The 26,987-nt window shown below is 43.5% G+C and overlaps 1 protein-coding gene across 1 annotated transcript in view; it reads right to left on the reverse strand.

Annotated features, from left to right (window-relative positions):
* Window positions 1-969: 969 nt before the first annotated feature.
* Window positions 970-26,987, reverse strand: part of AGBL1 (AGBL carboxypeptidase 1) — a 377,222-nt gene continuing 351,204 nt past the window's right edge. Inside the window, exon 23 of the mRNA XM_032806521.2 lies at window positions 970-2,262. Coding sequence (XP_032662412.1) covers window positions 1,956-2,262 — 307 coding nt within the window. The 3' untranslated portion in view covers window positions 970-1,955. The remainder of the gene's footprint in view (window positions 2,263-26,987) is intronic.

Consider the following 26,987-nt stretch of genomic DNA (forward strand, 5'->3'; position numbering starts at 1 on the left):
CCATCAGCAGTGTAGAGCCTGTGACACACACTGGAGGGAGCAATGCAGATGAACACCAGCCAGTTCATACAGTGCTTAGCTACCTCCCAAAGGGTGTTGTGAGGCTTAATTCATGAAGGGCTGTTAAAGCCTGGAAATCTTTGAATGAAAGATGCTGGAAAAGTGCTAACTATTACTCTTATCCTCGGATGGTTTTATAGTGGTTAATTTTCCTCCATTACATTTTTATAAAGGAGGAAGATTCCATTAGCAAAGTCTGAGACTCTTCATCTATTTGGCTGCCACTGACTGAAGCTGCCTGACAATCAGTTATAATAAATAATATAATAATGATAAATAATAATTAATTAATAATATATCCCATCTTGTATCCCGTACCTCACACTTTGCAGTTTACTGTGTTGCCTGTGACCTGAGAAACGTTAGCGAGAGCAGGAGCTGCACATTCATTGCCTGTGGTACTCTTGTACTGTTACCGATTTTTCCTTTTTTTATTATTACTTCATTATATATTAAATGTTTCTGTGACACAGGAAGAAATGGCGATCCTTGTCTCTGAAAGCCCGGGGCGCAGAGGTGAACAGTGAATTCTAATGCGTAGCAAAGAGTTAGGATCACAGAGTCAGGGCCACATCGTGCTTTTCCTCATTTCTTCTATAATAAATGAGGAATCTCTACAAAATAAGCCTCTGCCTTTGCAGGCAATACTAGGAGAACTGAGCTATGTCCTGTTCTTGGGACTGCAAGAGACCATGTTGAGCCAGAGATGGAACTCAGCAATACACAAGGTCTGTCTCCAGCCCATCTATCTGTGGTCTTATTACCATTTCCTCACCAATTAGCCATCAGGCAGAATCCCCTGGCCTTCTTGAAGACTCCAAATTGGTTAGGCATCTGCATAAGGCCTACAAAGACACACAGAACTAGCACAACTGATCACAAATTTTAGAACAATTTATTTTGCCAGAATTAATTTTTAATGGAATTTTTTGTTTGTTTTTCATGAAATGGTTACACATGTTTTCTGACTCCTGATGACCATTTACTTTTTTGGTATCACTAGCCATCTGATTAAAAAATGGGTCAAGTTTGAACCCTTCAAAATGAAAAGGATTCCTTTTTTTTATTTAGGAAACCATCTTTTCATTTTCTGATCCACTCTAACAGTGAGTCTGACTATAATCTCCCTGGGACATGGACTGTCTTTGTGTGGTGTGTTTGTACAGCACCTAGTGCAATGCAATCCTGGTCATCCACCAGGGCTCCTTGGCATTACCATAATAGAGTGGTTCTCAAACTGGGGCTGCTGCTTGTGTAGGGAAAACTCTTGGCGGACTGGGCCGATTTGTTTACCTGCCGGGTCCACAGGTTCAGCCGATGGCGGCTCCTACTGGCCATGGTTTGCCGTTCCAGGCCAATGGGGGCTGTGGGAAGCGGCGTGGAACAAGGGACACATTTTACTTCCTTTGTGTCCATTCTTGTGAGCCATCCTTTTATCAAAAATCAGAATTCAGATACATGCAGCAAAAACTTGGAGCAATACAATGAAACAAATATCTCAACTCTGGCCAAAAATCTTCAGAAAAAGATCTTTTTCTGAGATTTTCTAAGTCATGACAGTAAGGGAAGGAAATGGAGTGAAGGAGTCTTATCCCATACCTTAGGCACTCAAAAGACCAACCATCATGACAATCTACATGAAGCTACAGACAACTAAATTAGAGAAAGTGATTGCACTGGTGACAATGTATAAGAATGCCCTAAATCTTCACATTGCACCATATGGACAAGTGACTGCTCACCCCTCCCTCTCTGTATACATATTTTCCATAAACATAAAGTCAGTTTTCCATGCAGAACTGGGGCAACACATCTGGGAACAAAGCTGAAGCCAGCAAACGGGTAAAGAGGAGCAGTGACCCATTTGCTTATTGCTTGGTAAGTCAAAGCTCTGTTCACGCAGGGCTGCTTTCAAACTCAGCAAACACGCCAAGTGATGTTGATTGTAGCGGGAGAGCTTTGCTCTTGGTTGTTTGGTTGCTGGAAATGTAAAACCCTCCAAGAACGCTGGAGCTGCATGTCTGTCCTTCGCTGGCCCCCTCCTCTTCCACCTCTCCTTCTGCCCTCAGGGAGATTTCCTGGATCTCTTCGTCTAGCTCAGAGAAGTCCCCTTCCTGGTCAGAGCAGCTGTCAGTATTGTAATCGACATCTTCCCCACAAGGAGGTTCATCGTCAATCTCCAGGCTGTTGGTGCTGCTGCTCCTGCCAAGGAATCGTGAGAGAGACAGAATGTCAACAAAGTGAGGTGGTATTGTCTAGCAGTTAGAGCATGAGGCTAGGAGTCAGGACTCCTGCGTTCTATTCCTGACTTTGCCAGTGTGGCATCAGGCAAGCCATATCACTTCTTTGTTCTGTTCTCCCATCAGTAAAATGAAGAGAATGATATTTACGGACCTCTTCGGAGAGACACATTATTGTTATCATTGTTTATACTGCACTGTAGGCATGCCCAGTGCTTTGCAGACAGATAGTATAGTGCCTGCCTTGAGGAGCTTACAAGGTTAAGTAAACCTTCTTAAGGTACAGGGGAGAAAAGATGGTATCCAGTTACAAAGAGGTTGTTGGTTTAACCATCATCCCCATCCTGTTTGTTCCATATTTCGTGTGAGATCTAATAACCTATGTGGGTTAAAGTGCTGTGACATCCTTGTATGGTGCTCTGTGTAAAGGTGAGTATTATGTGGAAGAGGAGGAGTAAGCAGAAAGTAAAAGCTCTAGGGACATTGACCACAGGTATGCCAAGAACAAGGAGGGTTGCAGCATCTGAAGCTCTGTCATTTCAAAAGGGACAGATCTTTTTTTGCAACCAGTCTTCGTGAGGCAGGGCCAAATTCAGAGGTCAGTCTAATGGAATCCACAGACAGTCTAAGTTGGTGTCACTTACATCTTCTGGCTCTCTGCAAGTATGTGTCACACCAACTGAGGCTCCCTCAAGATCCCCATAGGCTTACTTAGCAATTTGCATTCAAGAATGGTCACAACTGTTCTATTTGTACACTTGAATTCACAAAGCTCATTTCATATGTTCTGTATTTAAAATATCTGAATGAAATATTTCTGAATGAATTGTAACCACTAGACAGATGGCTGGGGGGAGAGAAAGCCTTTCCCATTGAATTCAATCTGGCCTTATTTCTGGAAAGAGGGCTGGCTGGCTTGTGGGGGTTAGAAAACAGGATACAGTCCTTCATCTCTAGGTCAGCAGTTTCAAGCCAGCCCAGGTCAAGAGACTGGATGAATCAGGGGAACTGGGACACAATCATTTACTTCTAGGTCATTGGTTTTGATCTGACTCAGGGTAGGAGAGTGGATTGCTTTGGGGGATTGGGAAAGGAATAACAATCTTCCACACTAGGTCAGTGCTTCTAATCTGTCCCAGGCTGGGAGCAATGAATGGCTTGGCAGATGGACAATACATAGCTTTAATGTGTGCTCTGCTCATTTGCATGTCAGTTACCACAATACTTTTCCAGCTCTCAGCCGTCTCATCAGTTCCGGCATCTGAGGTTTTAGAACATGCTGAAGGTTTAGAGGGTTGCTGTTGGGTGTATGGATCTCTTTTCTCACTGCTCTGCACTCCAGAAAAATGTATGATTTTCCTCACTTTGAGCCTCCAGATCTTAATCATGTATGGGCTGCTTTGCAAACAGAAACAAACACTATCTAGCAGTGTCCACTCCTTCTCCTGCTGATCTTTGACTTCGCTCACTTCAGAGTTGTACTGTATAGAGATTCTCCACGTGCTTAATAGGTCTGTGTAGCCTAAAAATAACTAAATGAAAAACTATGCACTTCTGTAGTTTCTGGCTTCCCTTCAACCTTCCCTGAAATCTGGGTCAGAAGGAACTCAAAAATGAAAGCGTGCATGTGATGTGGAAAACCCCCCAGAACAATTGTTACACACGACTTAAAAATCATCTCAGCTTTCTGTGCAGAGGATGGCCAGAGGACTTTGACTTTTTTTTTTTTTAAGTACACAGGAATGGCACAAATTACTCAGTCTACCATGACAGTATTCAAAAAAGAGTAAAACTCCGGGGAAATCAGACTTTTTCATTTTTAAACTATGCTGCTGCTTCTTTGTGATTGTCAAAATAAAGAAATAAAGAAATTTTAAAAAAGAAAAGAAAAAAAGACTCTGAATATTATTTATCCAGTTTCGATAAGTTTCTTGGATACACTGGAATTTAGTCATTTGTGATGTAGTGATGGAACTTAGCTGCCCCCACACTGACTCAACCACCTGTGTTCTACAGAAGAGACCCAGACTCACCTGCAGTACCTGTATATCCAAGAACAACTCCTCCCTCACCAATTCTGCGACCTATTTCTCCGTAACCTTATTATTTGTATGCACTTTTTCAGTTGATAAAAGCCCCCATCAATATAGGCTATGGGATCTGTACAACTATCTGTATACACATGGTGCAGAGTATTACTAACAGTGAAGATCATTGCCCCAGTTCGAAACCCCAGATCTTGCCATAATTACCCTCAAACAGGCAAAAACCTGAGTAAAGAGATAGCCCTTATAACATGTTCTCATAGTCAACAGACTTAGGCTCTGGTGATCCAAAATAAAAGCAAGATCCACAGTCGATGACCTATCATTGATAATGCCTTGACAACAGCACTAGGTTCTCACATCTGGAGACTTATCAATGGCAGCAGCAAGACAGGCCTGTTCCAAAGTCCATTTAAATCAATGGAAAGGTTCTCATAGACTGCCACATGCTTTATCAGACCCTATATGAGTAGCCAGGCAGTCTATCACATCAAACCAATGCACCCACGGCCTTAGAGAAGTATGCCAATGATTTGATTTGCTCCCAGGAACAAATGTAAAGTGCAGCTTTGGGATAATTGGTATAATATGCTCCTTGCAGCCCAAGCAATCGAGTGGGCATGCTTCTGAATTCTGCACCAGCTACTGCTTCTGAGTGGTGTTCCATGCTATTATGTGCAGGTCCTTCCCAGTCAGTCAGGTACTTGAAGGTACTGCCAGTTGCACAGATCAGCTGAGAATGAGTGCATAAGGGCACGGAGACTTGTTAGCAAGGAAATGGAGCTTGGAGACAATGGATCAAATTCTCAATCAATTACATGAGTACTGATTTGAAGTAATTTTTCCCAGATTAGTGCAGTTGCTTCAGGTTGGTAACCAAACAGCAGTGCCTAAAGATAACAGCAAGTTCTGGGTACTTCAGAATGTACATCTTCCTGCTTTTATTTCCTGGGAATTTTAGTGCAGGTGAAAGGAGACAAACTGACAGCCCTGGAGACTGAATTTCCCCTTCTCTAGCCACAGAGTAACTACAGCAAAGACAGCAGCAGTCATAGCTTCCCTACGCTTCCACCCCTGATACGTTCCAACCTAGACTTGGATAGTCCATCTCCGAGGGTCTGAGAAGTGTTCTGTCTCTGTGGGTCATTCAGTCCTTGGCTTCTTTGCTAGCCAACAAACAACTAGCACTACCTCTGGTAATAGCTATGGTGATTTGTGCACATGTTCACAAGGAAATGGACTGTTACCACCAGCTCAATTCACTAACAAATAGCAGTTAGATGGTACCAATATCTTATCACTACCAACACAAGCGATAATCACACCTGTGACATACGAGCTGAAAAGCTCTTTGTCACATTGCCAGCTACTGGAACACCTTGCCGAGGAAGTTGTGAAGGCCAGGACTATAACAGGGTTTAAAAGAGAACTGGATAAATTCATGGAGGTTAAGTCCATTAATGGCTATTAGCCAGGATGGGTAACAATGGTATCCCTAGCCTCTGATTGTCAGAGGGTGGAGATGGATGGCAGGAGAGAGACCACTTGATCATTACCTGTTAAGTTCACTCCTTCTGGGGCATCTGGCATTGGCCACTGTCGGTAGACAGATACTGGGCTGGATGCACCTTTGGTCCGACCCAGTACGACCATTCTTACGTTCTAATGTCTCCAAACCAGCCAATTCCCCTCACTTCTCTCTGCTATGCAGAATTTTCCATCCGAGTAATCACCATCTATGGTAGGTGTCTTATACCATAAACAAAGCAATACAAATGGATCAGTTCAAACAAGCAGAATAGAGGTTCTTCGAAAAGATGGTAACATGTAGCCTGCTGGGGAGCAGGTTAGAATCCCACTAATGAAGGGGCAAAAATGATTAGGATGTGCCTGCTCTCCCTATCACACAGCCCTGTTCCCTCAGGAGAGAATGCAAATCGTGAGACATGGTAATGAACAACCCTGGCGGCATGCATATTAGTGCACCGAGAACTGTTTTTTTTTCCTATCCCATATTTTTTAAGGGCTGGAAAAAGCAAGAGATGAGAGACAGATTCACTAAAGAATAATGATATTGTGTTATGGAAGGTAAACAGAAGGGAAAGCCAATGACATAACATTAGGGAACTCAAAGGCAAATATAGTTTATTAATAGCACTGAATGCTGACATGGTACAGAGGAAGCAAGGGGGTGATATAGCTACAGAGGGCGAGCCACCAGCTATTACAATGAAAACATATGCACTTGTTAGCTGGCCTACTAATTAAAAACCTATAGCCCTGTCACCTCATCTACTGCAGCCTACAGGAACCTCAACAGCAATTTGCAACTTTATGATGTGATAAATAGAATTTCTTTGTTTTGATTTTTAATTTGCATATTTATTGAGATATGGCTTGATCTTAATTAGCTCTGCTTTTGTGTGCGTGCGTATTTATTTTCTGTGAAAAGGGAGCTTTGTGTTGCGTGAAAGAATTCTGCACGTTCAATGATTTAACACGGAGGGGGTGAAGGCCATCGTTTTCCTTCAAGTCAACATTCTCTGGCTTTTCGATTTTACTCTGGATTGTTTCTTTCAGTTGCCTCCCACCCTTCATTTTAAGCTGCCGCCCTCGTCACATCGCAGCTGGGCACCAAACCTCAGAAGTCAGTTGTCCTGCCAAATCCCACAAAAGAAAATATGACTTCTCATTCTTGTTGATGAAATACAGCCACACATTGTACAAGGAAGTGACAGCTGATCTATGCTCTGCAAACAATTACTCTTTACCTGCATGTATACATGCAGGCAGAAGGGGAAAAGAGAGCTCCCCAGGGCATTTCTAGGGATGTTGCAGTCACATTTTACTTTTCTGGCAGGTCACCCAGTCATCCATATTTTAACTGACTGGATTAAAAGCAAAACATATTTTATTGTCTACTGCTGGAGAGAACTGGCTCCTTGCAGATGTCCCTTTTACTCATTTGGTGATTTTCGTTTAGATTTGCTCCCTGACCTTGAGTCTGACAGGACTTTCAGAGGAATTACTCTAGTGAGTCAAAAGTAGCTTTTTTTCCTCCCAGTCCATCACCTATGGCCTGACTAGTGGAGTAAATGGAAGTTTTTCTACTACCTTCAAAGAAGCATGAGCTGGACCATGATGGCTAAACACCATGACCAAGAAGGGAGACTAGGAGGAAGAGTAGGGTCCATTACTGATGATGATTACGTTAATGGTTCCCCGTGGGGAAGTGCCAACAAACAAATACATCTTTGCATGCCTCAAGATGCATGCAATCGCCTCTCCGTGATCATACTGCCTTTGCCCTCATCCTCCTGCATTCCCTCAAGCCTTCTCTCTGCTGTCGTTCGTTCCAGTCCTGACCTATACTGCAAGCTCCTCATGGCAGGGACAAGGCCATTATCTACTCTGTAAGGAGCCAGGCACATCCATGACACAATATATGTCATACATACATTTAACCTAAATCTAATATAATTATTCTTCAGACTTGGGTGTGGCCATCCAAGAGCAGACTTCGGCTCTTAACATTTTCATGGAGTTTCTGTTAGGGTGTAAGTGGACATACTTGCATCCAACAGTGTCTTTAATTAAAGGACATACACTCCTGAAAGAAATACAATACAAGCCAGAATTAGACCTTGATAGTTACTGAATCAACTCTACCTTTTAGGGTTTGACTAATGGTCTTTTATGTTCGGCCTCAGCAATGGAGTTCATTTTTAAGATCACCCCATTCCTTCCCTTTAATTTCCCTGGTTCCCCATGGATCTGGGTCAGACTGATCTATCTATATGTCCAAGGAGGACTGTTTAAATCCTCACAGCACTGAATGAGAGTGTCAGCTGGACAGCGATACAAGCTGTCTCCAGCACAAAGACCCATCTTGTTAGCCTGGTTTATTGCCATGGTTTAGATGACAATGTTAGAACTCTGCCTGTTCCCATTGAATCTCCATTCCAGTGGGACACTTGTCCAGGACTTTTTACATCTTACAACACCTACTTAAAATGCTGAGCTGAGCCCTGGGCAAGCCAGGTGCCCTGGCTTTCAGCCCACTGCGGCCCATCCTGTGATAAGCACACTGTGGCCTGGGAACATCATTCAGAACTGCCTCAAGATTCTATTTGCTGTGGCTAAGCAATGCATGGGCTCTTTCAGAGCACAGATTTCCTGCTGCATAAAGCCAAAGGAAAGGTGTAATTCATCGTTAGGACTTGTACTAATTAGTTTTTCAGGAGTTCCCATGGTAATTGCAGCCTGTAATGTTTGTAATTGAGTTGGCAAGATTAAAAATGGATGCGTGGTGCACCGGTTGGATCAGTGTGGAGCATGTGAGGCTTCATCGTTTGGAGGGGAGGAGAGACTGTTCAGATTGGGGACACTATCAATATAGGGACAGCACGCAGACTCCTGGCCTACACTGTCCCCTAATGTTAATTAGGGCTCGGGAAGCATTTTATTCTTACTTATAAACACTTGTGATAGTCTTCTAAAAATGGGCCATTTCCATCCTTCTTATGAGTGGGTTCTTAGCCGGTCGCTGTCATTGGTGCAGCAGGAAAGTAGTGTCTGCAAATCTCATTACATCCCTGTTGGGATGTTAAATAGCCTTGAAAGTCAAAATGGTGATGAGAATGATGATGAATTGGGATAAAAATTCAAACAAGGAATGAGAGAGACAGGCCAGACCAAAATCAGTTGACAAAGAAGATAACAGGTATACTGGTGAGTGGGGCAGGAAATATTGAAGAGTGAGAAAAAAGACTTGGTGGGATGACTGTTTTTAAATTGTATATAATATTAAATAAAGTCCTCCCCCTGCCCAAAGGTATATATAAATTCAGGCTGCCATTCCAACTCAGAGGTTCCAGTGACTTGAGCAACACTCTTGTGTATTACGATGCCATTAGAAGCCCCTTGCAGTGGGATTACAGCTACATTCTGGACAGGAAGGGAAATAGACAAGGATATTGGGAGTGGTTTAAGAATAATGAATTTATTATTTTGCTAATGTATTTATTACACTACTTGACGACCCAGGAAAGTCACAGTGGGATTGCAACACCCACCTAAATCATTAGAGAAAAGCAAATGTTCAAATCTGTATAAAATTCTCCCTTCTCACTCCCTGAGTATAGATAATTCAGATTTGGAAGCAATGGAGGGGAGAGGGAAGTGAGTTGTTAAGGGAATAATGGATAGTCCCTTCCAATGTTCAGAGGACAGGTGCCTGACAATTCTGGTGTTTCTCTAAGCCACTGGTTCTGCAAATATAGAAATGAAGTCTCCCAATGATAGCTTTTTCCATGAGTTTTTCCAGGACTTGCTGTTTCTGATCAGCTGGAAATTGCACCAGAGAAGCCTTAATTATGACCTTTCAGTGCTTTCAGTTCCTGCCCTGGCTAGACCCAGGAAGTTCAGGCACAGAAGCAAAAATGTGAAAGAAAAAAAAAGTTAAGTGCATTTTTATGAACATAAAGAAATAGTTCAGAGTCAGAAGTTTGGAGATTTGTTGATGTTGTTTGGCAGGGAGAGGGTTGAAGGTGTGTGTAGTTTTCCTACCGTTTCCTATCCTATTAAACTATCCTAGTTGTAACCCAATATGTTGCCATACCCATGGTCTTAAGGCTTTGAACAGGGAGATAGGTGGGAGGTGCCCAGGGTGCAGATCTCTTTACAAAGAGGAATGGCCCATTAGTGCTTTGAAGGGGAGATTCTCCTCCCTATACACATTTCCAAGAGAAATGATAAACACTAAAAGGATGAATTGCAGCAGCAAGGCGACTCCCAGCACGGTGATGGTTAACTGGTACGTGTGCGCAGGAGGGAAGCTCTCTGGTCCCTAAATCACCAGGTTGCCATCAAGGTTACAGCAACTCTTCTCTGAAGGACAGGTTTGGGGAGGAGGGAGAGAAGAATTATTCATCCACATGAAGGCCACTGGCTTGATGTTAACCAACCTACCTGCATGCCAAAGCTCTCCACCCTGTTCTAGGCTGATTGGACAGACCAATAAATCCAGATGTATCATTCTCCACCTCTGAGCCAATCCTTAAACTGGGCGGACAGAAAAGCCAAAGGCTCTGGGTTCAATCTTACGCGTGACTGTTAATTTCTTTCTCATGGAAAACAAATCTATATGTCAGTGTTGTGCTAACATTGAATCTTTAACATCGCTCCCTTAGCTCTAGGCCAGCAAGCATTAATAAAACAAACTGACTTGAACAGATGCAAGTCAGCCCTTGAACAAAGAACCAAGAGGCTTGGTACTGATCTCCACAGCTAACTCATTTTCTTTCTTTTTTTCTTCTCCGTACTCCCTCTTTTTTTTTTTTTTTTACTCCAATTACATTTCAGCACAAACACCTGAAAGACTACACCAGAGTATCTATGGGAATCATGTGAACTTATGCTTTGCTCTGACATCACTCTTTGATATCCTCTTCCCACTTCAGGACAGCTGGGTTGGGCGAGTTAGCTTTGAAACACAGAGGACCTGATGGCAAACTTTTGTCAGTCTGGCAATGTGCACTCGAGCGATAGCAACAGCACCACCATCAGTATGGCAGCTGAAAGCCGAACTGGAGTTCCTATTCCAGCATGGATCTCAGTTGCCAGGGTGCAATGGAGTTAGTCTCTTTCAGACGACATTGTGCTAAATCTAGATATTTAAGTTAATGCAGCTATGCCAGTTTACAGCAGCTGAGGAGCTGGCCCAGTCTGCAGAATGAGAGGCCTAAACCATTTGAATACCCAAATTCTGCTGGGGAGGTACCAACAAAAGCTTAATTTACCCATTCTGCTGCCACTGGGCCAGATTTTGAATAGTCCCTTAACTCCATGATTAGCTCTAGTGAAGTCCGTATCATCAGACTCTGGCTCATCACAAACTTGTAACATTCAGTAAAAATCATCACTAAAGAAAGCATCTGGGGGATGGAGGGCAGACAAGGGGGATGTCACAGCCTGGCTTTAGCCAATCAGAAAAGTACAGTGCTGTGATTTCACCTCCAGATATAGTGCTTTCTGAGGCTATGCTTCCGGAGTCAATGCGATTTCCAATTTGTATAGACTGAACTGCTTGCAAAAACATGAGCCGTCAACTACCCATCTGAGTTGAACATATTTATTAAAAAATATTGGAAATCATTAAGGCATTGAATAATGCTAGGGCTTTGGAAAATATGCTTTGGAGCTTGTATCAGCCACTTTGTTAAATGTCTAATTCCAGAACAGATTCTGTTAAAAAATGATGATTATGTTCTTGATATCACATAGTAGTCATCCCAACTGGTACAGTAAGATAATTAGATTTCTCATAATGGCTGATGGGTGCTTTTAGTAATTGAATCACTGGCAGAGTGTGTGAGAGGGAAATAAAGGAAGTTTAAGGATTGTGGCTTTGATGCTACATTTCTCTGCTTTCTAGAATAAAAAATGAAAGTCATTCAGGTTGTCCTAGGCTAGAGAGCCTCAGCTGGTGCAAATCCATGTGGCTTCAATGTCATCGCCCTCACTGAGGATTTGGCCCCATAGATTTAATTTCAAAATTCCACACACTGAACCCATAGATCTCTGAGTGGCTTAAAGGCTTTTGGGGTTTTGAAAGCTACAAGATTTAGGGTGGCCAAGACATTTAGGCTATGTCTATACTGCAGATGTTTGTCTCCAAAAGTTATGCTACTTAATTAAAGAGTTTTAATTAAACCACTGCTGCATGTCCACATTCTGCTCCTTGTGTCGACAGAGTGCATCCACACTAGCAGCTCTTGTACTGACACAGAGAGCAGTGCACTGTGAGTAGCTATCCCACTGTGCCACTTGCTGCAGGATGTTTTGGGAAGGGTTTGTAATGCCTCATGGGGCAGGTATAGTGTCAAGCGATGCAGGTTTCTCAATCTCATCATTCCATGGGCATCCTATTAGATTGGCAGCTCCTTTTCAACTGACGTGTGTGAGGGAAAGGGGGAGAGTGTGTGACAGGGAATGTGTGTGTGTGTGTGGTGGGGAGACAGAGACAGTGTGTGCATTGGAAGAGAGTAAGTGTGTCGGCATGCTGTCTTTAAGCTCAGACAGCCACCAAAAGCAACCACTCCTGAGGCAGGGGGAGGGGGGACATCCCCAACATCAGCCTCCACCTCCCTCCTTGACAGCACAGCGGTCTCGCTCACACACACACAGGCTCCTGCCTGCCTGCCTCTGTGTTCATAGTGTGGGAGAGAGCAAGAGCACTCTGTTCCCAGAGCAGAGCAGCATGCTGAGCTGTCAGAACTTCAGGGCGCCTTGAAAAGGGAGAGGTGCATGCCTACAGGGCAGCCCAGTTTAAAACAATGAGCAGAGCAGTCACGGCGGGCATTGTGGGATACTGGGGGAGGCCAGTTCTGGCGATATAACAAACGGCAGCATCTACACCGATGCTTTGTCATTTTAACTTTGCCACAAAAAGCGTTAACGCCTCTCATGGAGGTGGTTTTGTTTAGTGGCCAAAAGTGGCATTGCAGTGTGTACACCTCCACTGTTTTGCCGCCAAAAGCTGCCCTTTGCCAACAAAAGTGTGCAGCGTAGACAAGGCCTGATGGACTGAGTTTTAGAAGCTGCATCTCTATTTTGTGCCCCAAGTTTTGCAGGAGTGAATAACTTCACATGCAAATATGTGCGGGTGAAACTGATGCCATGCAGATATCTCACTACCTGATTGCACTAGCAACTAAGGCAAATGACTAAATTACATCCATTGTACCTACAAATATTTGCACTACAAATACTTGAATTGCAGGTGCAGAACAAATGGGAGGCTGCTTTGAGGTCCCTTTCAAAATCAGCTCCTTAAAGTGAGAAAAGCAGCTCTATGGACACTGATTTCTCTTTGTGAGAGAGTCTTTTCTGTGATGACCATATGTCCTCTTAAATAGGCCTTATGTTGCCTCGGACTTCTCAGGATGAATCCACAACAAAGCTGCCAGAAATGCTGTCCCAGAAGAAATTCTTTTTTATTCTGTCCTATATAGATTCTTATACTGTGCTCATAATTGTAGTGTCTGAGCACCACCCAACCACGTATGAAACAACATGACTAATATCTAACATGTTTTGTTCTCTCATCGTCTCCCATGGGTAAAAAGTATGTACAATGGAGTGATGTGTGTGTGTGTGTGTGTGTATATATATACACACACACATATATGTATATATGTGTGTGTATATATAATGAACACAGGATCAGAGGAATGTGCCTTGCAGTGGGAGCAGAAGGTGGTCAGATTTGTGATGAAAACACGAGGTCTCTGCAATCGGAGACAACGTTAGAATTAAGGATGCAAATATTTAATTTTCAAGGATGCAAATATTTTTAATTAAAAAATGGGATCAGGCTGAAACTTCTGCCCACAACCAGACCCTAAATATTCTCTCAAGATACCAACCAAATCTAAATCAAACAAAACCTGAACCTTCACTCATAATCTCAATGGATCCCAAAAGTGATTCAACCTGATTTATTTCTTTTTGTCCAAAATTTGAACCAAACCAAAAAAAGTTGCTTAACCTTATTTTTGTGTACAATTTTTTTGCATGCCTCTACACTTAAGCTTCTCCATACTGTCTGATGTTTGCCTGTCATTGATCACAATGGGTGAAAATCACCCGTGTGTAGAAGGTTAGCACATGGGTAAAGTTCAACCTGCATCCTACTTTAGTTTTCCAATGAAGCTTAAGTGGAATTTACATAGTGCATAGCTCCTCTGTACAGAGGTGAAGCCCATTAGGAAGAGGAAAGAGAAAAGCAAACTATGTCGCTGCAAGTCTGCGCAGATGGCACTACATCATAAAAGGAATCAATGGAAAATGGTAAAGCATCCACTGAAGATGGCATTGCTATTTATTAATAATCTGTACATTATATCTCCTAATTCTTACATTTGCTGCTACTGTGAATAAAAAAATGACATTTCTGCTTTTTGGCTTTAGAGATTGTTTTTTCAGATTTTCTGTATTTACTGTGAAGTAAATTATGGCTTTTTTTGAGTAGATATAATTTCTTATCGCTGTTTAAAAGATGTTTTCCTTGGATTATAAACAGAATTGAAATTCTGCATTCCTGGGAATAAGTTTCCAGCATGTGGGAGAGAATTTTAGTGTCCATCAGTTCCCAACAGAGACAATTACTGAAAAAAAAGATGGGGTAATTTCAATGTATATTTTACAAACACTATTCTTGAATTTTTACTTTATTGGGGTTTTATCAGTCATAACTTAAAATCCCAATTACATTATGCCATTAACTCTTGCTATAAAAATGGCTTACTAAACACTTACTAAAAATGCTAACTGAATGTTAGCACAATCACAAATGAAAGGAAATTCTGAGTTAATGCAGCGGCAACACAAACTGACAGAGAACTTCAAAAGTATTCACTTAATCAAACTGGCCTATGTACTTGGATAGATGGAACTAATTAGAGCACAGCTTGTGTAGCAGTGAAACAATCATTCCATGAAGAACCACCCTGGGCGCATAATGTCACCTCTGATTTAGAGACATGGGTGCTGAAAGGTCTGGTCTTGCTAAGGAAATATTGAAGTGGAAAGGGGTGTCTATTTATGCATCAAGAAAAAAGATTAGTCTTGTACTAAATTGGCATTCAAGAAATGGTGGTTCAGTTCCTGGCTGTACCCCAGTCAGCTGAGGTTATCTGTTTGGGCCTCAGTTATCCATTACCATGGGAATGATACTTATTTTATTCTACCCTTAGACTGGCTTGTCGTTTTAGACTGTAAATTCTTTGGGGCAGCGACAGGCCCTTCCTAGGTGTGTATACAGCACATGGCACAATGGGACCTCAATCTAGGAAGGGGCCTCTAGGTGCTACTGTAAGGATAAGACTAATGTATATATATTCACAAATGGGATTGAAGACAGGAATAGAGGGAGGCATAGACCCTAAAGGCTCATGCCTAGGGCTCCAGCTCCAAGAGTCACGTGATTGCACTTTCCTTTTTATTAAAAAAAATTATAGCTCTCATAATTGCGCGGAAAACCTTGAAAATGTGACTGAACACAACCAGTGCAGTGTCATCTGCGTGAGTTTGCAGACAGTCTGACACAACAGCTTTGAGGGGGTGATCTGCCCCATGCATCTTGAAGAGGTCGTATCCCCAAGACCCACTGTTCTGGAGAACCTTGCCAAGACCACCCCAACAGAGGTGAGTGTGTGTGGCCCCTGCATGCTGCCACCTCTGCCTCTCTGGGGAAAAACAATTTCTGATGTCAATCTTGCTGCTCCTTATGAGAGGGGCCCATTCCTGGTGGGTTAAGAAGGCCTCCAGGCCTCCTTATGCTGTGAGGGAGGAAAGGGGAGCTGCTACTACCACTCCACATAGATTGCAGGGCTTTGGTATGGGAGTCGAGCTGGGGGCAGGAAGGCTGTGCCATAGCGTGCCTAAAACCCTGGATTGCCTCAATCTGGCTTGAGGACAAAATCACCCACCAGCAAAGGAAGATTTTAGTACAGAAATTAGGAAATGTCCAGCTCCATTAGGGAAACTGGTGAATTTTCATGAGTTCACCAGAGACAGGAATGTAGGATCAGAGCCTGAGAAGTGATGGGCACCTAGGAGTTCAACTGGTATAAACTGTAGGGAGAGGGGCTCAGCCTCCCTCAGGCTGTATTTCAAAGGGAAATACTGTAGTCCTCAACAGTGATGAAAACATCTGGCTGCAGTAAAGTGAGGGGGAGAATATTCAGCCATGGAAAACTCCTTCAGTTTTGACGAACAATTGGAGATGGCCCAAAAGTGTAACGTGTTGCCAGTCTCTGTGGCCAGCTTGCCTTGTGATTTTGAACTCTCTAACTGGCCTGTCTGTAAATGTCCCATGGTATCAAAGCTAGAAATCCATTTAGGTGTTAGAAAGAGTTAGGAGTTGTGCATTCCAGTGCCACTGGAACCCAAATATCTCCTTGTTTGGAGAAACCTGAATTTCTTGGCATTTGCTTTTATGTTTATGTTTTCCTAGGTCTTCATTTCTTTCCTGTGCTTCAGGGAGCCTTTTATGGCACCCAAATAAAGTGACATCTGCTCTTCTCACGGTGGTCTCCGTCATCGAGGAGCTGAAACACTAGGAGGGGAGAAGATTGTGAATTATTTTGTTCCCCTAGGCATTGGCAAGCCCCAGGAAAATCATAAATACAAACACAAATAGTTGGAATGCAAATATAAATGCTAGAACTTATGCACACGCTTACAGAAGAGATATCTTTTGGGTAGATTATACCCATTCCTCGTAATCAGTACAAAGAAGAGCTGAGGCGCTCCAGGCACTGGGATGGAGCCCAGGGTCTGTTTCTTTTCCGTATAAAATCATCGGTATGTGGTTTTCTCTTGGGATTCTTTTTGTTGTGTCATTTCTGTCTTGGTGCCACATGCGCTAGCATCGCCTGCAGCTGTAGCACGAAGCCTCTGGAAAGCTATGGCTGTTGCTGAGGGAGAAGGCCAGTTCTGGGTTTGTTCTGGTAGTGGTGGGGAACAGCAATACAGATTTGGAGCAGCAGAATCAGAGTGCATTTGGTTTGCCAAGCCTGTGCCAGACTTTTCCCTTTTCTGCATGGCCAACCTGCAGATAAACTATGTCAGATTTAGTGATACGTGATACAGGCAGTTCAGTATCATGGAGAAAAGCATCTCTGAGGCAAGATGGATAATCAGCTTAGCTCCAAAAGCAGCCTGTCAAGAAACACTGCCAAGGTGATTTCTAAAATCTATATTTCAGATGTTACCTTAAGCCTTAAACTTTGTTTGAGAACTCCATACATCTCTCCAGCAGCAGGCTAGCAAAATCCACTCAGATCAGATCAGATATCAGTTTAGATGAAAAAAGTAACACACTTAATATATATGAAGTGTTGTACACACAGAAGGGACAGGAACGATGATGTTTTATCCTGCAAGGAGTCAAAGATGATATTACTGGGCAGTGTTATCAGGACTCTTATAGCCCATTACCTCTCACCAGCAAATGCCTTCTGGATCCCCCAAAGGACCTGCATATATAATAAAATAATAACAATCTATTTATTGTACAGAAAGCCCTTGCAGCCTGAAGGATTCCAAAGTGTTTTACAACCTGTGGGACAGATCCTGAGCTGGTATCAAATTGGTAATGCTCTACTAAAGTCAATAGAGCCACATTGATTTATATCAGTTGAAGATCCACCCACCAATGAATCTGCAACTCCCTCTATGGTAGGATGCAGCAGCTCTTTAAAAGTCATTGCAACAGGTCATGACATTTTAGGACAGGAAGAGACGGTTTCCATATCCAAATGAAACTGTTCAGAGGAATTTTAGGGAGGCAGAATGTAATTACCTGAGTTGGAATTTGGCAAAGAACATGTGCTAACACCCTTACTATGAACTCTGAGGATATCCCTTGATCGGACAATGAGTGAGGAGTGTTGCTGCATCATCACCAGCAGCAGCAGCACCATATCATTGGTGTCTTTCATACCAGGATCTCTAGGCAGTTTATAGATATTGGGTTTGATTCACTGCCTAGATTCCACTCATGGAAACTGCCTGGAGAGGGGTAACAATGATGCAAAGCATCTTGCTTTGCTGGTAATCTGGAACGGGAGCTGCTTTACTGGTGCAGTGCAGAGAAAGACCACAGACGGCTGGGGAGCCGCCAGGGCACATGACAGAATCTGGTTCAATGCATCTCTCAGGCAGCTCTTCTATGGAGCCTCACTCATGCCCTTAGGAATGGTTCTCAAGGAAGAGGACAGCAGTGGTACTGCTGCCTACCCTCCCATGGTGTGTGTATTAACTTCTCATGTAACTGTCTTCTTCCCGCTGGTCCAGAGAATCAAGTCCATTAATTAAGTATCCCAACAACGCTGCAACATATGGGAGTATTATCCCCATTTCACACATTGAAGATGAATCCACTAAGGCACAGAGAAACCAAAAGACTTTTCTAAGGGCACATGACATGGCAGAACTGGAACCAGGGCACATAACCCAAACCTACTGATTCCAGCCGTCTGCTCGAAACACTAGAGAGCACTGCCTTCTTCCATTCCCTGAGATCCTCAGAGAGACGACCAAGGAAGAGGAAAAGATATTTCTTGAGTAAAAGGAAAGTTTTCCAAGCGGGCTCTTCCCTCACAGTTTTCAAGCTCCACTTCCTTCAGAAGTGTGGGTTGCCCTTCTCCCATGCTGTTCCCCATAGTCAAGAAACAGATAATGTTTCACTTCATATAACCGAGACTCTTCTGCGATGGGGACTGCTCTTTAAACTCAAACCTATCCATTTCCTCTGCTGGAGACTACAACTTTTGATATATTCACTGTACTGGAAATAGTCCACTGATAACAAGCCCTTATTATTACAAGTTGCAACCGTGTAGATAAAAAGTTGCTGCTTAAACCCTCCCCCGCCACCAAGCCCTTCTCACCTAACCTGACAGGGTTTTATCACTTTCCCTGCATGTGGTGCCCAATCATCCTTGGGAGATTTCATGCCTCCTGAAAGGGACACAATTGGCACCTACCATGCAAAGCACTTGATTCTCTCACCACTATGTTAAGCATGATTACTGGAAAGAGACTGAACAGTTCAATGCTAATTTCACATTTAATTTGGTGTTTAAAGCCATATATATATAAAGTCTTTCTTTCTCCCCACAAACAGGTACTGGGCCCTGACAGCAACATTAGTAGTGAGCGAAGAGAGTAGTGTGTACATTTGTTTCTATGAGACTTTACAGGGACACAGGTAGAATGATTTATAAAACATACAGTTAATATACTGCCTGTTACAGGAAGAGGGGAAATTGAACTGCTTGTGGTTAGAGACTGCTTTGAAGAAATAATTATGCTGGGGGTGTTTGCTGTAGGAGATGCACTGAGGTTAATTCACTTCTCCTTTCATCTCTGGAGACCTGTGTTCCAAGCCTGTTCAGGTCACAAATGGAATGAATTGAGTAGCCCATCTCTGCATCTGCCAAATGGACTTCGGTGCATGTTACAGACTCTATGTGGTTCAGAATGATTGGCAGGCTCTGCTCAGGAAGGGGTGCAGGACTGTCACAGAGCAAACCCATCAGGGGCCTTAGAAGGAATGTCCCCCCTGCCACAAAGCAATAAGTGCACACATTACACAGAGCACAATGTCCCTGTGACCAGCTCCCGTGAAATGAGGGTGTGTAGCCAGTGAAGGGAGGAGTTCTGAGGTACGCAGGTGACAGCAATGCTGCCAAAGAGGCTGGTGGAAATGTTACTGTGGAAAAAAGGTAACCAGTGCATGAAGCCTACTACAGTCAGCAGGGATACCGCAGAGCTGAACAATAGCCACAAAGAGGAGCCCATGACAGTGAATGCCACAGTCCAGCAAACAGGAACAAGCTGGCAACATGGTAAAGCTGAAGAAATGCCAGAAAAGTGAAAAGTACAGGCATGGTGTCAGTGAACAGAAGATGCCCTGGCCTCCAGCAGCACTATGAGATAGGTCGGAACATCAGCCCAGGCACTCACGTGGAACATACTCAGAACAGTCCCAAGTCAATTTGGGCAGTATGCACAAAGCATATATGTGCACATTCTAGAAACTGTGGGACAAAGCACTCATGGAACTGCGAACACAATTTGGCCTGGTGTGTTTTAAAGAAGAACTAAAAGGCTTTGTGCACCCAAGACCTGCGTTCAATATTTTGCATTTCTCCTGCTGCCGTTGACAGTCACTAATGAACGTAATTGAATCCCTTCCACTGCCAGGTGCTAGTGAAGTCATAGCAGGAGCCGGGGGTAGAGGACTTCTAAATTCAGAACCAGGCAGGCAGCATTGGATAAAGTGACTTGGAAATGTTTCACTGGCATTCACCTCCTCACCCTATTTTAAGTTCAGACTTTGCCTGTTTTCTGTTTCTAACTTAAGGATCTTAAAATTCAATTTTCAGTTAACTTTTCCAGTTTTGCTTCAATTCCCAATGAACCTGGAGATCATTTACTTTGTAACAGAGTGGCTCTGACGTCCCTTACGTACTGTTAAAGTTGTGCATGCTAACAGGCTCCTTATGATAAGTTTTCTGCCAGCCTTCATGTATTGCTATGCCACCAATGACGCATCCATCAGGACTAAAGCGATAACTTGATGATTTTGCTGCAGTTACTAACATCTCTTAAATGTTTAACTGCATGATCTGATAAAGCCTATTGGCTACTTCATTACTTTTATTTTGGATGAGGCACTGTGCAGCTTCTTAGAAGGGTGAGTCAAATATTCATAACTGGCAGGATATCTGAAATATCTATCACTAATATTTATTCATAGGGTTTATTTATCAACAGTATCTATCTCTATTTACCAAGCCACAGTATTATCTGTTGCCTTATCCATCTTTCTACATTCTATCTTACAGTATCTTTCTCTCTGCAACATCTATCCACTGTATTTGTCTGTTCAAAGTACCCTTCTATGTATACTCACAGTATCTATCTCTTTAATTCTGTCTATATATCCACACTGTGTAATGGACTATAGCCCTCTACAGCACTTTACTATATCTCTCCATAGCATCTGACTATCCCTGCAGTCTCTCGGTCACACAGCACAATTGCTTAGCCAGAGATTTTGGATCCGAACCTTTCCATTGCGTTTTAGCCATGTCTTGTTCCACAGTCACCAATTAATTTGTCTGTCTTGCTGGGAAGGGTTGCTATGAGAAAGGAACTCTGTGAGGGCACAAGTACTCAGGGTTAAAGTCTATTTCTAAAGCTTGAATGTCTCCTGCTGTACGTCCTGTTGAAAGGGACTGTGAGTGTACATACACTATTTGATGGAGTTAACTGCACCAAGGGAAAAAGCTGATATAGGATGGTGAATTCTTGTTTTCAAGCAGAGAAAAGAGAAGATGCAGTAGTAACTACAGTCTCTCTCTCTTATCCCTCCTTGTCTCTCTTTCCTTTTTCCTCACTCCACCTTTCCCTACTTCCATCCCATTCCCTCCTTTTCCTGTCTAGCTCTTCCTCCCTCCATGTGTGTCTGTCCCTCTCCTTCTTCCACACACTGAATTCTCAAAATGGCAAGTTAAGGTGTATCCTTATTAAAAATTCACTGCCAAATAAATATTAGAAGGGGGGGAATCCATTTAGCAACCCATGATTTACTGTGATCAGACACCACCTGAGCACACCACCACCATATGGGGTTAAACAGGTGACCCACTTCACACTCTTATGAAGGGCTCAATTACTTTCAGCCCTTAAAGAGCCTCTGATTGGATGAAAAAGTCCCCCGCTGGTGCTAGACATAATAGTCTGATTGACATGGGGATGGACTTTCAGGGTTAGGGAGGAACGGCAAGGAAAACTACCATTAATTTTGTTTTCCTCTCTACCTCTTCTCATCCAGATGAGTCATGACAAGAACTGCACAAAAGAGGCACAGGTCACTTGGAACTGATCAGAGAGCCTGTTAAAAATGTCACAAGTGTCTGGAGGAAAGAAAAAAACTATAGCAAAGAAGAGCGGGGGGAAAATTCCCCCCTCCCCCATATCTCCCTGAGTTTGGATCCTTAAGCACAGACCCCTGCAACAGAGCTTGGTAACAATCCGTAATTTGCAGTCATGAAGTGCCAGCCTGGCTAGATGGCAGCATAAAACATTTATAAATCAATCCTTAATGAACAACCTCAGAGTTTTATGACCACATTTAACTGTTTAGAGCTGCTGGAGCTCATGGACAAAAGTATGAGATGGAAACGGTGAGAGAATGCAGGCTAAATAGTGTTGTTACAGAAGGGCTAAATGCCGCTTTACCTGAGGGAGAACTCAAGATTGTTCCCTACAGTGTATTCTCCACTCTTATGTTCAGTCTAGTTTAAGCAATGGGGTTTCCACCACCTCACCTGAGAGTAGGGTGACCAGATGTCCCAATTTTATAGAGACAGTCCCGATATTTGGGGCTTTGTCTCATATAGGCACCTATTACCCCCCACTCCCTGTCTTGATTTTCACATTTGCTGTCTGGGCACCCTACCTTAGAGATGATTCCATAACATCTCAGAGATAGGAGATTGCTTGTGATATTCAACCCAAATTTTCCTGTGTTCCATCCCACTCCACCTTTCCTAGATGTATACCCCTCAACTGCCCCTTTAACAATCCCCATCCTTCTTTGGTGCTTGCATCCTTCACATACTTTGAGACAGTTATCATGCCACCCCACTCACCGGTGCTATTGCTTAGCCCAGTGGTTCTCAAACTGGGGCCACCGGTTGTTCAGGGAAAGTCCCTGGCGGGCCAGGTCAGTTTGTTTACCCTCTGCATCTGCAGGTTTGGCCAATTGCAACTCCCACTGGCCGTGGTTCACCACTCCAGGCCAATGGGGGCTGTGGGAAGCGGTGTGGGTCGATGGATGTGCTGGCCGCTCTTCCTGCGGTCCCCATTGGCCTGGAGCGTGAACCACAGCCAGTGGGAGCCATGATCAGCCAAACCTGCAGATGTGGCAGGTAAACAAACCAGCTTTCCCTGCACAAGCAGTGGCCCTTGTTTGAGAACCACTGGCTTAGCCAGCCTGCTTATGTTTACTTTTTTAAATCTTTTCTCATAGTTCAATCCTCTTGCATCCCCAATCACTCTGCTCTGAATTTCCACCCATCTGATGGCACCATTCATGACCACAGCCGAATGCAAATTAGCCCCAGGTGTGACCTGACCACTGTCATACAGAAAAAGAGCTCAGTTCTCACTCAAACATAAGATGCCTTGGCATGTGCATCTCCAGTTCAGTCTTATGTTTGTGCAGTATCTAGCACAATGGGACCTCAACCCTGCTCAGAATGCTCTGTAGGCTTGATGGAGTGGTCCAGGTAACATAGCATTTAGTCTAGGAGTCAAGAACTCTTCCTGTGTTCTAATCCCAGCACTGCTATATGACTGTGGGCAAATCTAGGTGCCTCTGTTTCTCCTCCCCTCCTTTGTTTGTCTTCTCTATTTAGACTGGAAACTCTGCTACAGCTCTCTGTGCCCGACTTTTCTCATCTCTGAAATGGAAACAATTGTACTTGCTCACCTGTTTTACAGGGGTGGTTTTGAGGATGGATTACTTCGGGCCAGATTGTTACCGGTCCTTACAGAGGAGTGGAGGACACTCACTCCTGCACACCTCATACAGGAGCATCTCACAGCTGCAGTCTGTATGCTCAGAAGTGTGCAAAGACTGGATTCTCTATGCATCCTCAGGGCTTCTCATTGCTTCAGACTGGGTGAGCAGAGTATGCATGGTCTGTCTCAGCACCTGAGCAGGAAAATACTAATGCCCTCTAATAACAGGAATCCTGCAGCTTGTAATGGTGGCTATTGTCTCCCAAGGAAGCCAAGTGAGCAAGCCACTGTCATGCCAAGGTCAGAGCAATAACCATGAAAAGAAGAAGAGGCTGGAAAATGGTAAATGATGGGGGCTGCGGTCAGCTGTTCAAGAGGTTTCACCCATGCAACTCCCCTCTGTGTTCATCTAGATCAGAGTGAAGACAAAGCGAGCACTGATTGGAACAGGATGTGGAATCTCTCCAAAGGTAGATCATAAGGCACAATCCATCTCTTATGACTGGGTCTATATAATTTACTCATTGTGAGCGGCTGGGTTATGAGGTCTGCCATCAGTGATGAATTATATTTCTGATAATTCATTCAGAGCTAATGAGGATCCATTATCATTAGCTGCTAAGGAAGAGTAACAGCTCATCAGGAGAGTGTGGGGGTTTCACAATTTCCAAGAAAAGAATTCTGGGCCAGCAGCCACCATGCTATTGAATCTTCTGCTTCCTTCAGGGCTTGGTGTTTAATTTGCTGGGGCAAGTTGAGGAGGAAAATGTGAAAGGGAATGTAAGAAGGAGGCAGAGAAGGAAGTGAAAGAAAAAGGTGGTAACCATGTCTGATAAGGCTGTGATTAAATCAAGGTCTCACTCTAATTACACTGCATTTAAATAAACTTAGCCTAGTAAGTAATTGTAATTAAGCCACAATTAAACATATATTTATATCACCATTTCCTTCCCTGCACAGCTGTCTGTATCTACCTCCTGTTGTTGCTGTCTACCTGCCAAAGCCTGAATCTGGCACATGGGACTCCGTGTTTTCTTGGTCTTCTCGGATGGGGGAAGGGTGGAGAAGTGGGGGAGACTCCACAGGTCATCCTGGTGTGATGAGACGAAGGGCTTTATGGTTCCCAGGTGAGGAAGGCCGTGACCTTTTCCTGAGTGCTGAATTGGTTGCAGGGAGATTTGGAGACATGAAGGAAGTAAAATGGACATCTCTCCTCTTCTTATAGGAGCCTGAAAACAGATTTGATGGTTTTTTTCCCTTGTCACATTTTGACCAATATTAAAAGTGATACTAAAATACAAATGAGCATGCAGGAGAATATTGCCTAGTGGCTAGAGAACATGACTGAGAGTCAGGAGTGCTGGGTTCTATTCCCAGCTCTGCCTCCTTTTTAAGGAGGATCACTAGACTTTGACATGCCTCAGTTTCCCCCATTGGGATAATAATATTTACTGCCTTTACAAATGTGCTGTAAAGCATATTGAGCTCCTCAGCTGACAGGCATTAAAACAGGGCAGATGGTTTGGAAGAGACATTAGAATTTACTTATTGAAGTCTGAAGCTAGGTTCCCGTTATGAACCTGAAGGCAGTATAAGAAGGGAATGGAAAGCAGGGAAACATAGGACTTGAACAGGGGGCAGAAACTGCTGAAAGCAGAAGGTGAGCACAATTCTCAGCGAATAGCACGTGGGATAGTGAGCGTTAATGCAACTTCAGTGCCCTGCAGCCTCCCTCCCCAACAGTGATGATGGAAAATGTCTCCACTTGTACCTCTCCCATATCAGAGCTCTAATTAAGGGCTCAGAGAAATATAACCATCACCCTCATCTGTTTTGTGTTCAGCTGTTGAAAGGACACCATGTATCTCCCTGACAGCTAGTCATTACAGCCTCATATGAGCACCTCACCTTCCACCAGGAGTATTGATTTGTCTGTTAAATACCCACTCTGAGCCCCACACTGCACGTGTCTTACATCCAGGGGAGGGGAGCTGTGGAGTGTTACAGACCAGGTGGCCTTACTGCTGGGCAATTTCCCCAAGGCAAACCCCTGGGGTGAAGGAGAAGGGGACTGATGGGCTATTTGAATCACTTTGAATTGTTACCATTTAGATCAATTTAGATGAGGAATCAGGAGAGATTAGGGGAGTTTACAGGTGTCCAAATATTGGAAAAAGAGTAAATGAAATTAAAGATTTCCTTTCTGGCAGCAAGTCTATTGTGATTGTATGGCACTGCTCAAAGTGCCCCCATGCCAATGGCTCATCAGGCTGATGCAGTTAAGACATGTGCAGTTTCATAGCCACTAGTCCATAAGACGGTGATGTGGCCAGCATCATGTCCAACTGTCTTTACCAAAGGGACCAGGAATCCATTTTGCAGCTGGGTGAATTAGCAGTGGTCGTTCAGCGTGAGATTTTAGGAGATTTGAGCCAACACCCTTCAGGATAACAGTCAAGCACTCCAGCCACTCAGATACTGCACTCTATAGTGTGCTACTCTTGAAGAAGCCCAATAATTGGCGTAGCAGGGCATGCTGCAGGTCACAGTAGAGGCGCTTTGGTAGAGCTGCATGGGCAGCCCAAGACTGGAATAGTGGGGCATGCTGCAGGTAAGGACTGAGGTTCTTGGACAGAGTAATGTGGGGGGTCAGGACTGGGTTACATTTATAAGGTTGCATGTATGAGTGTGTAGGGTTGACAGGACTGGAATAGAAGGGATGTGTTAGGTCAAGGTCAAGCTAAAAGCTCTATGGGAGACGTGTGTGTGTGTGTGATGGATCTTGCACATGACCTTCTAGTATTATACCAGCTGATTCACTGCTGAATTTTCAACAAGTCCAGTACATTTATCCTGATCTAACAGGACTTCAGTCCTTCCTAATTCTCTTCTATTTATATCATACTAGAGGTCATAAGGGATTCAGGGTCCATCATTCCTTATTATAACTGTAATTGTATAGTGTGGTAAATATATATGGTGCTTTACAACAGACCGAACACAGAAGAAAATCCCTGCTCATACTGCAAGAACAGAAAGGCCTGTGTAAATACAGGACAATGCAATATAAACAAAAGCACTTTTTGTTATAACAGCATCCAGAAGTGGCTATTAAAGCTCGCCGGGCCCATCTGATCTCATCATGTCGTACTGACCATTACAGATCACAGTTTCTGCAAAGAGCAAATATTTACTCCCTCTCCCGCCCTCCCTTACATATTTTCTATTTTCCTCATGAATAACTTGTCTCAGCTAGGGCTCTACAACAGGTATTAGTGGAGGGAAACAATACAGGTGTCTTAAGCTTGGTTTTGTGATATGATAGTAGTCAATCTGATCTTGTGTGATTTGCTATGTCAGAGAATATAGATCCCATGTCTGCGGCTCTCAATTTCCTTCCATTCCTTTCTTTACCATACAAACCTCAGTTCCACCTCCAGAAATAGGAGACAAGAGCAATACAACTGGAGTGGCACTTATCAGAGGGAGAACTGGACGTTCCTTTCCCTACAGCCTCTTGCTTCAGAATAACTGA

Source organism: Chelonoidis abingdonii, chromosome 9 (assembly GCF_003597395.2).
Source record: "Chelonoidis abingdonii isolate Lonesome George chromosome 9, CheloAbing_2.0, whole genome shotgun sequence".
In the NCBI taxonomy this organism is placed as follows: Eukaryota; Metazoa; Chordata; order Testudines; family Testudinidae; genus Chelonoidis; species Chelonoidis abingdonii.